Genomic DNA, 17,893 nt, shown 5'->3' with positions numbered 1-17,893 from the left:
ATCCCCCTGCCGTGCCAGGCAAGCAGCTCACCTAGGGCACCAAGGCGCCCGTCACACCTATCACCGTCCGCTCCTTACTGCAGAGCCCGTTCTTCTCCCTGCAGAACACGACACTGCGCTGTCAGCAGGCCTGGCTCTGACTGCTCACCTAGAGAGGTGAGTACCCGCTCCTAGGTGAGCACCCTGCTCTGGATCCAAGAGGGGGTATCCCCAGCAGGTGCTTGTGAAACAAGGAGGTCACATAAGGACCATCGCTCGCTGACAGATGCTCAATTCAAAGGGAACGGGCTGGGCTCTGCCAGGCTGGCGTATGAAGCTGTAATCCGCAGGCGTTCTACGGACAATGACGGCCTACCCAGCTTGGGAAAGTCTGGCCTCTGTCTGTAGGCAAAGGGCTTCCGGGTGGTTCTACAAGGTCCTACCTGAGAGGACCACTGCCTCCTTCCTCTGCCTGGCCACAGAACCTGGGAGCGACATGAGCCAGACCCCGCACAGCCCTAGCCCTGTGTCCAGTGGCCTCAGCCTGCCACGGGCCCAGACGGCCAGAGGGAACCATCCACTGTGTGGCGTGCTGCCTAGATGCCCACGGCATCTCTTAGACACAGCAGCCCCTCCCAGGGCCCAGGACAGAACAAGACGCTCCTTGTTGCCCTTGCTGAAAGGAGCGGCTTCTTGAAACAGCCCCCAGGCAGTCAGTCCTCCCCCTCGGGGAGGCTGTCGGAGCCATGGACTCCTCAGGCCTTAAAGCCCGCCCAGGAGCTCTCTCCCACCCCACAGGGGGAAGTTCAGCATCCGAGACAGGGCAACCCGCTCGCTGTGAGACCAAACTCCAAGGACAAGAAGAGCAGGCGTGGATTGCTCACTGCCACCTCAGATGTCACATCCACAGTTGGCCAACAGGCACCTGCTTCTCCAGGGACACTGCAAGGATGGCGAGGGTTGTGCTGTTGAGTGCACGCCCAGCTGACTTTCCCCTTGAAGCCATGCCGATGCCCGTCCCATCCCAACTGCACAGCTCCGTCCCATCCATCCCTCCTTCCACCACATGCACCGAGCGCACAGGCCTTGTGCCAGGCTGGGGGTGCCAGCGGAACAAAATGGGGTCTCCTGCTTGTCACAGCCCTTGATATGGGGAAGAGAAAACAACTCATACGGATGCTAATTCCACCCGCAATGTGTGCGACAGAGCCCTCTGCCCAAGGCACGTGCGAGGGGAGGGAGAGGTCGAGTGGAGAAGGGCCTCTTTTAAGGACAGGCGGCACGATCCTTCCAGCCCGGCCCTGTGTGAAGTGTTGTCTCCAGCTTCTGACTCCAGAGTGACCAGCAGAGGCACCTTGTCCAGCCCTGCCAGACCAAGAAGTGCAGCAGGTTTAAACTGAACTGCACGAAGGCAGGAGAGGCAGAGGCCAAGGCCTGACTGCAGACAGGCCTCTGCTAGGAGGATGCACTGGGGAGGTTGGAAGGGGTTCTAGTGACAGAGGCAGGACTGCCCAGAAGGAGCCCAGGACACAGGGGAGTGATGGACAAGGACGTCCCACCCTAGGCGAGGGCTTCTGCAGAGACCCTGCTGACCCCAGCCTCCCTTTCATCCTCCTACAGCGGCGCTGGTCAGTTATTCCTTGCATTCGTCCTCACAGCTTGTAGGTGAGCTGTGGTTTCCTAGGACACGTCTACAACAGAGGCCTCTGGGGACACGCCCTCTGGAGCACGAGGAGTGGAGCTGGGAAGGTGGCCTTGTCCATTCCTCCACATGCCAACAGCTCCGTGAACTGACCTGGGAAGAACACTCCCAGCTGAACAAGTCACCAGAGACACACCCCACAGAACCGGAGGCAGGCTCACCTTACCACATTTAAACAATCCCACCCAAGCCAATGAGCCTCCCTACCCACCAAAAGGAGTTCTAGGCTGAGATCTTCGATGTGCTGCATCACTCCCACCAGTCACCCTGGGCTGGGTCAATTACCTATTGGTAAGTGATAAAAACCCTTGCTCCCTCCCAGCAAATGGGAACGAGCAGCCTGGTGTGACACTCTGGATGTGACCAGGAAAACACACTGCCCCCTAAAATGAACACCTTCCATATAAACTGTCTTGTGCATTCTGTGCTTCTTCTTAAAAGACAAAGGAGAGGACTGTGTCTGGCAGAGCACTGACAACTTTACTCCATCCGAGTTGCTTCCTGTTGTTAATTAAGTCATTAGCAGAAGCAGGAAGCTCACAAGACTCCCTGCGAACAATGCCCCTTCATCAGCAGGCGCGGGGTTGGAGGGTGAAGGCCCAGCCACCCTGGCCAGGCTCCGTGCTCTGTGAAAGAGCCCCTGAAGCATCAGCTCTGGTCATGGGTTGAGGCGACAGACCTCAGCTGAAGGAAGCCTGGGTCCCTCTGGAGCCTGTCCTGGGTGCCCATCCCTGCATCCACTGGACCCCAGTGAGATCGTTTCCACCACAGGAAAGGCAGGAAGCCAAGGACGCCACTGTCCACGCCTGTCCCCCTGCCCCCACCCAGGGCAGCCCAGTGGGCTTCCTTTTAATGAAGGCAGACACAGGGGCTCCCACTCCCACATTCCTCCTGAAAAGCCCCGGAAAAGGCAGGACAGTGCAAACAGGCTCCCTTTGTCCTTCTAGGAAGGGTGAGTTGTTTTTTCTCCCCAGACTCCTGTCTCATTAGCAGCACAAAGACTGAGGACTGGGGACAGAGGGCATAACAGCATGCATGGCCTAGCCCCACACACCACAGCCCAGCTGAGGGAGAGGAACAAGTGGCACTGGGGGAAGACTGCTAAGCAACAATAGAAAGGTCAGCACACAGACTGACCACAGGTGGCCACCCTCCTACCTGTCCTAGAGGCAGAAAATCCAAGTGTGCTAATTTGGGGTCAATTCCAAAAATATGTACTGGGAACCTGCTACATACAGATCAAAAGGCGGGGGGGGGGGTGCAGAATGGAGGTGAGACTGGGGATGAGTAGGAGAGCAGCCCAACCGGATTACGACAGTGTTCAGCAGGCCTCAGGAGGTCGGAGACAAGAGCCTGGGAAACGGGTGGTGGAAGAGGTGGAAAATGTGGCAGAACCCCCCCGCCCCCACCTGTGAAGGTGGCCTTGTCCATTCCTTCACGCGCCAACAGCTCCATGAACTGACCTGGGAAGAACACTCCCAGGTGAACACATATAGAAGGACTGGCAGAAGTTGACTATGCAAAGAAGCATCAAAAATGGTTCCAAATCTCCAGGCTGGGTAGCTAAGAGCAGGCCAAGGTGTGACATCTGGGGCTGGAATTCCCCCAGAGGCAGGTGCTGTTGGGATGGGGAGAAACTGGGAGGTGGCCCTAGCTGGAGGAGCCCTTGCTGGGGGCATGCCTTTGAAGTGTTACTGTATCCTGCCCCATGCTCTTTTTTTCTCTCTTCCTGGCCACCCCTGCTCCCTGCCATGAAGTTCTGCCTCACCACAGTCAGTTACTATGGACTCAAAGCTCTGAAACCATGAGCCAAAACACCTTCCTCCTTTAAGTTGTTTTTCTCAGTTGTTTTGTCACAGTAATGGAAAGCTGACTAACACACAAATGGTACATTTACAGACGTGTGCGTTAGGGAACAGAGTGGGGCTCGGTTTTTTGTTTTTTTTTTTAAAGGGGTGCTTTAGGCAGTACTGGGGATCAAACCCAGGGCCTCAAGTGGACTAAGCAAGTGCTCTGCCACTGAGAGACATATTCAGTCCTTCTCATTTCTTATGTTTTCCTTTTTTTATTGATATTTTTTATATATGACAGCAGAATGCATTACAATTCATAGTGCACATATAGAGCATAATTTTTCATATCTGTGGTTGTATATAAAGTATATTCTACCAACTGAGCTATATCCCCAGCCCCTTCATTTTTCACTTAAAACAAGGTCTAAGTTGCTGAGGCTGGCCTTGAAATTGTGATCTTGCCTCAGCCTCCCAGGCTGCTGGGATTACTGTGCCTGGCTATATTTCTGGAGGGGAGAAAGGAAAGAAGTGGATGCAGACAGGGAGGTGAGCCATGGGAGCACAGATAAGAAGCTGAGAAAGGGAAATCTTGGTGCGGGGGCGTGGAAATGTCTGCTGGTTGGCAGCTTCTCAGTAAGGCTAAGTGCCCTACTAGAGAGCAGGGCCTGCGGGGGCCGCCTGGCACACCCTGTCGCTTACCAAGCGCTGGCCGAGCCTGGTGATGGTGCCTTCACTGCTCACATAAGCAAAGCCACTGCACTGTGCCCCAGCTGACCCTCTCAAGGGGCTTAGCTGTCCTGTGCAAACAGCCACAGGACAGGCTGTGGAGATCACACCCCTGCTCATCCCAGGTGCACCCCCCCCACCCCCGCGGACAGTTATTCAAAGGCAAATAGGGAGCTGTGCATCCCATTCCTTTTCAGGCCATGGAATCAGGCCAAAGGGTAAACACTCCACCCTGGAGTTCAGCTGTCACTCCAGCCAGCAGGGCACTGCCAACCTGGCCTTCTCCACCAGGTTGCTGCTAGATGGTATTAATCAAGACGGACCCAGAGGCAGAAACCCTCCCAACACACATGCGCATCCACACACCTCACAAGCTGGGAAACATGGAGCACTCCTAGCCAGACCAAGCCTCCTGCTCAAAACCAGGCAGCCCAGACCACAAGCAATGGAAATGTGTGAGGAGATAAGTACATTTGCTCTGACTGAAACATTCTGCAATGTATGCACACAGTGAGCACCACGTGGCGCCCCATGAGCATGGACAATGCTCATGTTTTTATGTTATTAGTTAGAAAAAAAGAAAGATGCAGAACTGGCCTGCCGATGTCTGATCATGACGTACAACTTCCTATGCTTTCAAACAGCACCCCCCTTTTTTTCCCAGAAAAGCACATCTTGGCTGTAATATATTTCCTTTCGCTATCAGAGCCTTTTTTGTGTCTTATAAGCATTTGTTTCTCAACTGCCATTGAGGGTAGAGGAGGGGAGGAGAATGACAGCTCCCCTCCTCTGTACCCAGGGAGACCTCTGCCCCTTCTGGAATGTTCTCTTGCTAGTAATTAAAGAACTTACAAATATGAGTCATAGCCCTGGGCTCACAGATGACGCTAAATATTCCGAGAGCATGTCTGATTAAGGAAATGAACAAACCACTCCAAAGCGAGAGGGAAGAAAATGTGAGAATGTCCCAGGAAAGCCAAACTGTCGTAGAAAGGAGCAGACATGCCAGTCACCTCCTGGGAGCAAGCCAAGGATTTCATCCATTATAAATGGGACAGTCAGGCGCACCCTGCCAATGTCAGCGGGGGCCTGAATGAAGAACAAAGGGTCCCTGTAAACAGACCCAGGGACTTTCACCATCACCAACTGAGTAGGGGCTTCTCTAGTTCCTGAGCATTCTCTAGAAGGTCCACCCAGTCCTAACCTCCAAAGTGGTTAAGCCTTTTTATCCTCAAAGTCATAAAATCCAAAGCTCAGATGTTATTAATTCCAATTTTAAAAGAGATTCCCCCAAACAAAGGAAGCCTGGCTCTCTCTCTCCTGGCTAAAGGCTTCAGTCACTTGTGGAGATGAAGCACTGCCCTGGCATGTCCCACACAGGTCACCTAAGGACAAGGAGCAGCAGAGTGGCTCTCACAGTTCCTGGGGAAGAGCCCGGGGACCCCAGGAAAGACGTGTGTGCTCTGTAAGGAAGCCTGTCGGGGAGAGGCTCCTCCTCAAGCCTGCCTCAAGTGCATGGGGAATCTCCTTCAGCCCTGCCTCAGCCTGAACCCCCGGTTTTCTCCACCCTAGAAGTTAACTCCTACTGCCAACAGTAAGGAAACGACCATGTAACATTGTATGTGGAATTCCTAATGTCTCTCTTTCATACTCAGGAACACGGTAAGACCTCTCTCAAGAGTGGAGATCTCTCTGAGATAACCCTAGTCTGCTAGTCTCAGCCTGTCGTCGACCAGCTGACCATCCACTCCACCCACCCCACCTGGGGGCCCTGGCAGAGGTGGGAACCTGAGAGAACAAAGGAGGGAGGGAGCTCCTCCTCAGCTGCACCTGACCCTCCTTGACACCTGCCCTGGAGGATTTCTGCAGGGAGGCTTCCTCCCAGGCAAATGAACTGGTTGGCTGTCCCTGAAGGGGCCAAATCGCCAGGTGGACCAAATCGCCAGGGCTGGGTGGGCCGCATGGTCAACTGGTGACATAGAACAGCCCTGTGGCTCTGCCTCTCTACACAGGGTCCACAGGCCCTTTCCACCCCGGTGCCTCTCCTGACAGAAGAGCTGGACATTCTGTGGACCAAAGCCAGGTGACAGGAAAGACTTCAGCACCAGGAAAAAGACTTACAGTGTGGACTAAACTACCACTGAGCACGATTCCCTAAGCCTGAGGCTTCATACTTTCATCAATAAAAAAAATGATTTTAAAACCCACTACAGACATAAAATCCACACCAACTAAAAAGCACAATGTATCCGCTGGAACTTACAGGGGCAAAAATAACATCCCTCCTTTGACATACTGAGAGGATCACAAAGGGGAAATGTCTCCAGTGCCACACTTGCACACAGTAGGTACTCAATGACACAACAGGTGCCATGTTCACACATGGTAGGAACTCAACAACATAATGGGTCTGTGCTTGCACATAGTAGGTACTCTACAACATAGCAGGTGCCCTCCTCACATAGCACACAGTAGGTACTTGACAAAATAACAGGTGCCCTCCTCACATAGCACACACTAGGTACTCAACAATGTAATGGGTGCCCCGCTCACACACAGTAGGTACTCAGCTGAAGACACAACAGAAGCTCCCTTTCCAGCCGACCTCCCGGCATATACTCACTGTGTCTCGGCTCCCAGCAGCATTTCCACTTTCTCATTTGCGTGGTTACTCAGGACCGTCAGGGTGAAGAGGTGACTAGCGGAGCTCTGTCGTGAATACAGCATGGTGGAACTGTTCTTCCCTGGAGAGGAATTGAGGTCTTCATTGTCACAACATTCCACCAACAGCTGATCTCTTAAGGAATAATCGTTGACGTTGTAACTTTCCTCACTATAAGGGAATGGGAAAAGGACGTGTTGATTACGCTGGACGAGGTGGTGATGCTGTCAGCTTCCCAATCACATTTTGGGAGGAGGAGAAGGAGAAAGACCTAATTTACAGTGTGAGTTGGAACCTCAATAACATCTGCTGATTGTGAGCCAAGGTGATCCCCCTCAATTAAGCCTCTTAGTTATTACTGTAATTATAACAGTCTAAATGGCCTCTGGGGTGTAAGGGCAGTGTTTAGAGTCTCAAATGCTCTAGGTGTCATCAGATGTCATCCTGGAACCGTCTTGCGAATGAGATCACCATGCCTCCTGGTCACGCTCCACCGCGCACTCCCCCCAGGATGAAGAGGAGCCACGGGCCTGGCAGGCACTCTACCTCCCAAGGGCAGAGGAGGGAAGCAGAACCTCAGAGGCCTGCCTGCTCCTGGCCCAAGGCCCATCCCTGCTCTCCCACCCTCCCCGCCCTGGCACCTACTTCAAAAGCCACGGGGTTAACCCGGCCATGCCCTGAACTTGCTCACCCCAGCACCCCAGGGTCCTCCATTCTGGGACTCTCTTCCCACCCACTGTGAACCTGCCTAGTCCAGCGCCCACTCCCTCAGCAGCTAGGCTGCTCCGAGCACCTCCCATGGTGTCCTCTGGGAGTGCCCTTCCTTGAGGAATTGGTGACAGCTCCCGACTCCTCAGCATCTTCCCTAAGTGCAGTTCTCTGGTGGGCGTTGCACCCCCACCGCTCTCTGCAGCCTGCTTTCCTCCTGGCTTCTAGACAACGATCGCTCCTCCTCCAGAAAAGACCTCAGCTCTGATGCTGCTGCCACCCCCACGACCCGAGTCCCTCCCCACGAGTGTAGTGTCACGGCCTCCTTCCTGCACAACAGAGCACTACCTACATCATCCCTGAATTTCCATGCAGAGGGCCCTACTGTCACCTGGTCTCTTAGTTCCTTACTTCATCATCCCAATGACCTTGTCCTCTGCTCTACATCAGTCACCTTGTCACCGCCGACTGCAACCTCTCCCTCCAGCACACAGTCTTCCCCACTCACCCCTGTCCTAACCCCCAGTTCCACAACCCGCTGCCTGCCACTGTTCCCCTCCTCAGATCCCCTGTGTCCTCTGATCAAACACAGTGACCGAGTTCTTGTAACCCAGCCATAATCACTCCTTGCACACGTGCATGTCCCCACGCTGTGCGTGCCTGGAGAATCCTGGTTGCACACTGCTCTCCTTCCATTCTGCATCCTGGCAGCTGGATGTGGGAAAGCTCAACAGATAGCTGTCAAATATAAGGATAGATTCAAAACATTCTGACCCTCTTCTCAGAACACTGAATCATTACTTTACTTAATAACAAATGCAAATACATGAACTCAGGGAAGCTGAGGGAAAATAAAATTCCTTGTGCCTGATCAAATGTACTAGGAATTCCAGAACAAGCCTCTTTGTTCAAGAGATTTTGGAATTTCTTTTATTCCATGAGGGTACCTACCAACCACTCCCTTGCAACTCTCTTTGAAAAAAGCTATCTTTTCTAAAATTTAGATAGACCATCCCCTCACAAAACAGCAAATGCTGTCATCATCTATAAAAGCCAAAGACTGCCTTCTGATGAAGACTATTGTTGCTCAGGTAACAAGTGATATAATGGGAACTTCCCGTGGCATCTCGTGTCCAGAGCCCTCCTCAGCCCTCCCACGCCGGACACACACTTCCCATACCCAGAACCAGGTGCATCTGGCACACAGATGCTTCTAGGAGAAGAACAGGCCACATGGACAAACACTCATGGCTGCATTTCTCAAGGATCTCCTTCACCAGAAGCAAAGTAGGTGATGTGAAGTTTGTAACGTCCTGAGGATTTAACAGACAGGATTCGACAGCTCAAGACACAGGGTAAAAACCGAAAAGAAAAAAGGCTTTAAAAATTAGCAAAATCTCAGCAACAATAACATCAAAAGCAAGTGAGAAAGAGGAGGAATGGGGGTTTTCTTGCGACTGTCCTCTCTCTGCACCTCCAAATTATGCCTCTGCCCCAATTCACAAATTAAGAGAGAGGGCCAATGGGTCAAAAGCGTGAATTTCCCTTCAGACAGAGCAACTGAGGGCCTAACACTGTGATATGGGCATCTAGGTAGGCCCTGGACACCACTGCATGGCATCACAGGCACTTCCAAAGAAATAAGATCAAAGAGATGAACTAGCTGTCTTTCAAGATGACTGGAGTCCAAGAGCTCAGCATCAGGGGGCAGCACCTGCTAGACCACAGGCTGAAGGCAAGACCAGGAGCTCGCCGAGGGAACCAGGGGAACGAGTCCCAAGCTTTCACTCCTCCTCTTGGTTGTCAGAGCTCCCGTTACCCCCAGTGTTTGCTCAATGCAAACCCAGCTGGCCTATTTCATCAAGCTGTGGATCCCTGTCTCGCAGGGACAGAGTCAGAAGAAGGTAAATTTAAGAAATGTTTCCCCACTGTCCTTTTGAGCAGTGAGAAGGACCATGCCACTGACACAGACCAGGTCTCTGTCCTGGCCCTCTCAGACGTCCAGTCTGGAGCTCATCTCCAGCCTCAGTTTCCCCACCTGCAGAGCATGTCCTTGGATAAGTCCTTGGAACTCTGCCCAGTTTGACTTCTGGATCCCAAACAGGATGCAAGGAACATGTTTGCCTGTCTATGTTTTAACTGACCTACTATCAATCCTCCAATACCACCATTTTATCCAGGCCAGTCAGCTTCTGTAGCGTATAATAAATACTGTAGGGGTTTACACGCCCTTTGCTACATTCTTAGTGAGTTTAATATAAAAATAAAATCTTGATTCCATTCGAAAGTAGTAAATTGGTTATTTTTCCTGGTCTGCTACCGTCCAATGGAACTCAATGGAACCCCCGGTGAAAAGGAATCGGCTCTGGCCAGCTCCTGTGTGTTCTCTCTCCCACAGGCTCATGCCCACAGCCTCCCGAAGGTTTACGTGGGACTGGGATGGAGAGCCTTGTCCTGAGGCCAGCCAGCACCTGCCACTCCTCTGTCACAGTGCATAAGGACAGCTGTGTTGGGACAGGAGCTTGAGGCTGAGCAGGTCCAGGGCCGGATGCCACCATGCAGCGCCCATTTTCCTCCTCCTCTTACTCAGGTCCAGAAGGTACCGGGCAGCCTGTGCTGGGCTGGGTGAGAAGCCCCTTGCCTTGGGGAAGCTGATGGGAATCAGACTTCCCGTCTGTGGCTGTCATTTAACAAACATATGGTTTACACAGGCTCTGCAACAATCAGGACCACGGAATTAGGAAGTCAGATTGCTCAGGGAAAAAGCAAATGGAAAAACCACCTTTCCTTATAGGAGACGTTTACGGGGACACTTCCTTTCATTGTCTCATCTGTGCTCCAAGTTGGCAGCTGCTCCTCCAGGCTGGCTGGGGGAGGGGCAGGCGGCAGCCCCCATCAAACCCCATCAAACATACAGAAGCCTGAGGCTCTGTGCACAAACAGGGGCTGAAACACCCTGCTGAAACACCGTCCAGCTACTGATAGTTAAGGTTTCTTTTTTAACAAAATGAAGAACTGTGGATAGAGAGCAGTGTATTATGACAAACACGCCATTCAATTTAGTTCCCACTGGGAAGAACTCTGTCAGGCAGCTCAGAGGAGGTTTGGTTCTGTTACATGCAACGGAAGTGATCCTTGCCTTACTGTAAACAGCTGCGTTCTTAAGCAGAGTGCTACGAACTTCTACAGAGGGATTTTCCCATTGGGTGTACACTTATTACCTTTAAGTCAGGAAAACCTTCAAAGACCATGTAACATAAATGCACCTTGAAAACACCCAAATGACTTATCTATGTGCAGTGTGATCACACGGACAGACATCATCTTCCGCACATGAATCTTACCTGGGAGAAGGAGGATGAGGGAAGAGGGTGGAGGGATTCCAGGTCATCGACAGTATTTTATATCTATTCTGTTGTTTTAAAGGAGGGCATGTAATGTTGCCACGGGGGAAAAAATGGTATCTGTCAAATCTGGATAGAGCTCTTAGCAGCTGATGATTTCCTGTAGGCTTGAACTATTTCATAAGTAAAAGATCTAAAATTCACAGATGCACAGATGTGAAGGCCACCATCACTCAGGGGTCTCCAGGTGCTGGAGGAATAGCGGAGGGCCCTCTGGGTGAGAGACGGTCCTTTCCATCCTAATGGCTACATGCAGGCAGCACCACTGGCTGCGATCCACAGACTGAGATGTGAGCTCAGAGTGATAAGTGGTGGGTGAGACCCAAATGAAGGCTTTCCTAGATAAAATGACTCTGTCTTATTAATAAATACCCACACAACATTTAGGATCAAACTGAATGGTTCCTGCTATGTGAACAAAGAAGGGGTATTCAATGTGACAGAGGTATTTATTCTTGTTAAATCAATCTATAATTCTAACACAATTCAAATTTTTTTGAGGGGGGTGGCAGGGAGGGGGAGTAACTGAGCTGATTTTAAAATAATGGGAAAAACTGACGTGAAGAAATGGCCAGAAGGATAGAAAGAGGTGGGCGTGAACTGGCCCTATGACATACTACGACACACTATAATGCAACAGCAGATGGGCAAGAGCCGGCAGAGGGACTGAGGAGGGGGCATCGAGGGCTCACCCACTGTGACACAAGCATAGCTGGGGACTTGGTCTTTGACAGAGGTGGTTCTTCCAACCCACAGGGAATTGACAGTTTTTCAATAAACAACACTAAGAGGATTGGGGAAGCCTCTAAAGGTAATTGGCCCCTCCTCAGCCATTTCCTTGACCAAGCCCTGGTGTGGGGGAGTCACAGGCCAACTGGGTGACCAGCCTGTCCTGCCTGTGGTGGGACAAGCCTTTCAACACGTGGTTCCCTGGGGAGGGCCCGCCTAAGGCTTGTTGGCCAATGTCTTGGCACATACTGGGCATGAGTGATAAAGTGGAAAGTGGTCCCTGGAGGGGGAAGGCAGGTGGGCTGGAGGCTGGGCAGAGCCGGTCTGCAAAGGCCAGCACTCCGCTGCTCTGCCTGGAGCTGGTCGCACACACCTTAGTGCTCTGGACCCCTCCATGGCCTGGGTCTGATAGATGGAAACCCAAGTCACACCTCCATCTTCCCTTTATAAACTGAAAGGAAAAGACGCTGGGGAGAAGGATCCAAACAAGACAGACACACTGCCCTCCGCCCACTCGGAGGCTCCCTTGCCATAGGCTGCTCAGCATGAGCACACTCCATCCTGAAAAAGACCCTTCCCAGGTGCTGGAGGAAAGCAAAGGTCATGAGTGGGCAGCTGCCTGCCTTCCCTCCCACTCCCATGCTCCACCAGGTCCCAGCCCTGGGCTCCACGGTTCTCCTCTGGAGTCTGCAGGACTCAGACGTCAGTGAGCATCTGCGACACTGGAACTACCTGCAGCTGATGCTTCGGGGACAGCTGTGTGTCACCCTTCAGAGCCATCCTGCACACCCTCCTGCTTCTCCTCAGGGACGCCAGGACCTGCCAATCTCCCAGGACTGGTGGCCCAGGAGTGCGTGGGGGAGCTCTTCCTTGTGTCGTTTGGCACAAGCATGCACGAGAGCTCTCCCGCTGCAGATTTCAACTTGCTTCCCTTCCCCTTCAAAAAACATGGCTTTAAACCCCCATGCTTGATCCTGGGCTTAAGGGGAATGAAAATTCCGTAGACCAACACTACTGCGCTCAAGGACACTGGACTACGCTGACATTTATGTCAAGTTATGGGATTAAAACACTTTTCCACCTGACTGAGATTGGACTTCAGTTTGAAAGCCTGGTTTAGAACTATACCAACAAGTTTTTAGTGGAATAGTATACAATTCTACATAATGAAGTATTCAGCGCGCATGTAAAGGCAGAGATTTGATTCAGAGTGTCTGATGAGAATCCCAATTTTGTCACTTATTTGATTTGTGAACTTGAGCAAGTTACTGATCTTTTCTGTGCTTCACTCCATCTTTAAAGTGGGGGTAAAAATACCAACACTGCTAGATTTGTCAACATTCTTATCTCCGTGTGTACAGCTCTCACAATGCTGCCTGGCTTACAGCAAACACCCAGTCACTGCTGGTTATGACTTTTTACTTTTGTAACATAGTATCATCCATTTAAACTGCTCGGACTTTTGAGGAAGGCCTGGCTTTGCAGCCCAGCAGGTCCACACTGCCAGGGATGCTCTACACCCATCATCCTGGACAAAGAAAGAGACAGGCAGTTCAGAGAGGCCGTGAGCACTCTGGGGATGCCACTGGGGTGGCCAGGATGGAACACAGGATGGGCCACAGGCAGCTTTCCAAGTGGGTAATGAGGTCACTTCAGTTGTGGATAAGTCCCTCCACGGGTTTCAGCCTGACTGCCACTACTGCCTTCAGAACAGGAAAACTCACCCTCGTCCCTTGGGGTCATTGAGAGGGTGGATCAGGACCCCAGATGCCAAGAGGTGTACGTGCTCATGTTCCTCATGTAAAGGGACACATTCCACATCACCCTCACCCCTACACCCATATCCTTGCTCAGTTACCTACCACACCCAAGACAATGCAGGTGCCGTGTGGACTGTGGTTGTGCCACACTGTTTAAGGAACAATGACAAGAAAAAGCTCTGGGAATGTTCAGTGCAGACACCACTCGTTTGGTTTGGTTTCCCTGTATTTTCCATCCAGCCCTGGTGGAAGGCTTGGACATGGAGGGCCAGCCGTGACATGACTGTCATCAGGGGTCAGGGACGCTGTGAGAAGTCATTACTATAAAAGTGATTTTACAAAGAATAAAGTAGAACGGCAGGTACCACTCACCCATGTGCCATCTGTTGTGCTAATTGGAGACGAAGACACAAATAAAGGTGTTTATTCCTAAATTCTGTTGATTTTGAAAGCCATAAGCCCAGTTCTGGGTCTAGAGAGTGCCATGCCTTTGGATGTACACCAATGGCAGATTTAGATCACAATTTTTAGACAATAAAATACACTAGCAGGGCAACAATTTGATTCATAGCAAGATCTTTAGGGAGAGAAGCACAATACTGAAGATCAAATTGACAGTATGTATCAATTACTTACTTAGCAGGGACCATTCATAGTGTGAAAAGCCTAATAGGCATCACCTGATTTAATGTTCCTGGACTCCATAAAGATATCACTATGGTCCCAATTTACAGACGAGAACACGGAGGCACTGAGAGATGGAGTCCAGGGTCACATGCCCAGGTTGTCTGACCCCAGGCATCATGTCGTGCTTCTCACGAGTGGCAGCTTCAACAATGAATAGCAAAGTCAACTCTCCACACAGACTCGGAGGAAGTCACATCTCACCATGTCACAGAACTCCAGAGTGCTGGCACAGTGACACAGACAAAGGAAGAGGAGGAAGAACTGACACTCCTCCTCCACTGCCACCTCACCACGTGAAGTTGGAACCAAATGCTCTGACAGTCAGAAACACTGCAATCTAATGTTCCAGGAGGAAAAGGGCTTTAAATTAGTTTTTCGGCTTTCCCTTTATCCAAGATTCTCTTCACTTCCCAAGGAAGGAGTTTATTCTGCAAAGGAATACAGGCGACACCAGGGGACTTTGGTTTTCTACGACGGAAAGAACATTTTCACACAAAACCTCAAAGCAGAACCGGACCAGGTCATGACCCTTGCAGGGAGCCTGCAGGGCTGTAAGCCTCCTGCATTCAAGCTCCTCAGAAAATGCAAGCTCTGATTGAAGTCCCTGGGCTCGCAAGGATGGCCTGGTGGCACTCTATTACAGAAAATCCTTTTATTAAGCCTGCGGACTGGTTAACGAGTCACAGAGCTCAAGTTCTATCGACACACACTGTGATCATGGATCAGGCACCAGGAAGTGGGAATCCACTGTCCTGGTGGTCGGCAGGAAGGAAATGTTACAAAAGGAGACTTCCCCAGAGTCCCATGCTAGATGAGCCAAAGGTACACAAAATCTGGCAAGTACAAGTTGGTGCCAATTCCCCTTTCCTGCAACTGGCAGAACTACAGAATATCAAAACCTTGCATTGAAAATGGTGCTTCTCAAAGCAAACAAAAAAAGTGTAAGTTTCTAGGCATTTTTCCCAATGATAATATGGAATGAAGAAAAATAGTCCAGATGCACAAAACCAAAAAGGCACAAACACAAAGAAATTGAGAGTTAAATTAGAACCTGCAAGGCTGAGACACCTGGAGTACCACTGACCCAAAATGCCTGGGATCAAAAGTGTGCTGGGTTTCTTATTATTATTATTATTATTAGATTTTGGAGTATCCGCATATATGTAATGATGAATCTTGAAGAGGGAGCCAAGTCTAACCCTGAGATTCATTTCCGTTTCATGCACACCTTATACACATAGCCTGGAGGTAATTTTACATGGTACCTCAAATATCTTTGTGTATGAAATTAAGTTGCCCAGTGTGAAATTTTCCACTTTTCATTTCAGCACTCAATGTATTAGATCCTGGAGCGTTTCTGATTTCAGATTCTGGGGTCAGGGATGCTCCGCCTGAACTCGCTCAGAGCCCTCATCTGTAGCGTGGGAACAGTCCTGGGTACTGTGATGAGCCACCCACGCAGGGCACACACTCTGAACAGTGGGCAGGGCACACCGCACATTCTCCAATCCTGGGCTCTTGCCGCCCTCACCGTCACTGACTGGTGTGACGGGAAACAGTGCCTGAGAACATCATGGCTAGATCATCAGGAGGCAGAGGGCTGAAAAGATGAACAGAAACCAAAGAGGACTCTACCTGCTGCGATAGGGAACGTGGCGCGACGAGATTCTGGCCTCTTCTGCTCTGTGCCCAGTGCTCTGCCTCCCACGCACCTCTGTGAGGCAAAGTCCTCTTCAAGCTTTAGGCTTTAGATTGACTGACACCTCCTCTGGGAGCTTCATCCATCTCTCTGCATGGGGATGATGTCTGCTGCTCTGTAGTCCTGCACACCCACGCACCTCCCTCTCTACAACACTTGGAGTCAACTGTGTGTCCATGTCTGTTTCACTGACCTTTGCTTCCTCAGTATGCAGCAAAGCACCCAGTGTGGGAGGGTCTTTTTTTGGGGAGGGTGGGTAACCAGGGATTGAACTCAGGGGCACTGGACCACTGAGCCACATCCCCAGCCCCATTTTGTATTTTATTTAGAGACAGGGTCTCAATGAGTTGCTTAGAGCCTCGATGTTGCTGAGGCTGGCTGTGAACTCATGATCCTCCTGCCTCAGCCTTCCGAGCCGCTGGGATTACAGGCGTCCTGCCCCACGCATGAGGACCATTCAACAAACACTTGCAGAACATGGACCCACAGGGTGGGTGCTGGAAGGTAAGCCATTCAAATGAAAGTGTTGTTCAGCGGGCAGATGCCCCCTCCCTTTTACCTCCATGCTGAAATTTCCTTCAACTCTCTTTTAATTTTAGAAGACATGCAATTTTTGTATTTTACTCTTCTATTCTTGTTATATATTCACTTTTAAGTAAAGGGTTTTTTAGGCTGAAGACAATGAGCACTTATTGTCAGCCAACCAAGCTCCGCTTGGACAATTCCCGTGTTTGGTGGCAACATGCACAGCTTCTCATCCAGAGCCAGCTGAGCTCACGATTTCTTCTCCCGCAGGCCTGTGTGATCTGGTGTCCACTCCCGAGCCACTGGGATTACAAGCATCAGAGTCTGTGTGATCTGGTGTCCACTGCTCTTGAGGGCCATTGTGAGCACAGGTGCAAGGCCTGCTATCTCAGACTCAGGGGTCGGGTGAGCCAGAAGGAGGCAAGGTGGTCCAGCTTCTTTCTTCTGGGGATGCTCTTCCAAGGGCACATGGGTGACACGTGGAACGCAGTTGGGCAACCACCAGGAGGTGGGGATGTGTGGCTCTTCTCCCTGTGTCTGCAAGTGCCTTCCCTCACCGTCTTCCTGCAACTGGGAGCCTTTGACCTGGCCAGAGCTGTGGGCCGGGCAGGCACAGCCGTCTTCACTTCTGGTGCCACCTTCATGAAATGGTAAATGAACATTTTTGGTTACTTAACTTTGGCCAGAACAAATCTGGAGCGTAGTTGATCAGGTGGTTCCTCACTGCACTGAAATGTGACCTGCAGATCTCTCCAGAAACAACACAGCCTCAAGGTAAAGAGCGCGTTAGGCCGGATTTGCGAAGCTGCTCAATAGAGGAAGCTCTTTTTACTGGCTTCTGGTTTGTATTCCTGGATCAACTAACTTTTAGGCAGCACGTGTTCTCAGACAAAAGGTTTAAGCAATAAAAATGTTGAATTATCTCCCTTTGTCTAGTTGAGCGGGTCTGGGAAGCCCCACAGATACTTTTTCCCCCTGGGAGAGAAGCTGCTGGAGTTCCCGAGGTTTGGAAAGACTTCTCAGGCGAGGGCAGCTGACGAGGGACAGTCCCTTCTGCAGCACAGAAGCTGGGAGAGCAGTACAGACTCAGTGGGTCATACCCAGTGCCTTTCTGTTCTGCAGCTGCTCTGCACTCACCCTGGCCCCAGGCACAGGCGTCAGGACGCAGGAAGGACCACAGGTGAGCAGCAGAGGCTGCCCAGAAGCTGTCTTCGAGTGGCTCTTCTTTTCCATCAGCAGAGACAAACGTCCCAGAGAGTCCTCAGAAGACTTCCCATGTCTTACATTCATTCTTGGGTCACAAGACTCCTTGTCACAGGCAGGCTGGGAAAGGAAGAGAGCAGCCACACTCGTCCTGGGTCAGTCAAGATGCACCCGGGCCTGGGCACGAGGGCTTGACGGCAAGGAGCAGGACAGGGTGGCAAAGCTAGACAGATACTAATAGCTCCAGCCGTGACCGCAGAGCCCCTTCTGCACAGATGTCCATCTCCAACAGCCTGGGAAGCAGGAAGAGCTCTGG

The 17,893-nt window shown here is 51.2% G+C and overlaps 1 protein-coding gene across 1 annotated transcript in view; it reads right to left on the bottom strand.

Annotated features, from left to right (window-relative positions):
• The window catches only part of Arhgef26 (Rho guanine nucleotide exchange factor 26), a gene marked incomplete at its 5' end in the record, with an annotated part of 95,165 nt that overhangs the window by 5,048 nt on the left and 72,224 nt on the right, over positions 1-17,893 (bottom strand). The window contains one exon of the mRNA XM_015486736.2: positions 6,824-7,033. Coding sequence (XP_015342222.2) covers positions 6,824-7,033 — 210 coding nt within the window. The remainder of the gene's footprint in view (positions 1-6,823; positions 7,034-17,893) is intronic.

Source organism: Marmota marmota, unplaced genomic scaffold (assembly GCF_001458135.2).
Source record: "Marmota marmota marmota unplaced genomic scaffold, marMar, whole genome shotgun sequence".
NCBI classification, from domain to species: domain Eukaryota; kingdom Metazoa; phylum Chordata; class Mammalia; order Rodentia; family Sciuridae; genus Marmota; species Marmota marmota.
This window is presented reverse-complemented; position numbering and strand designations above follow the sequence as displayed.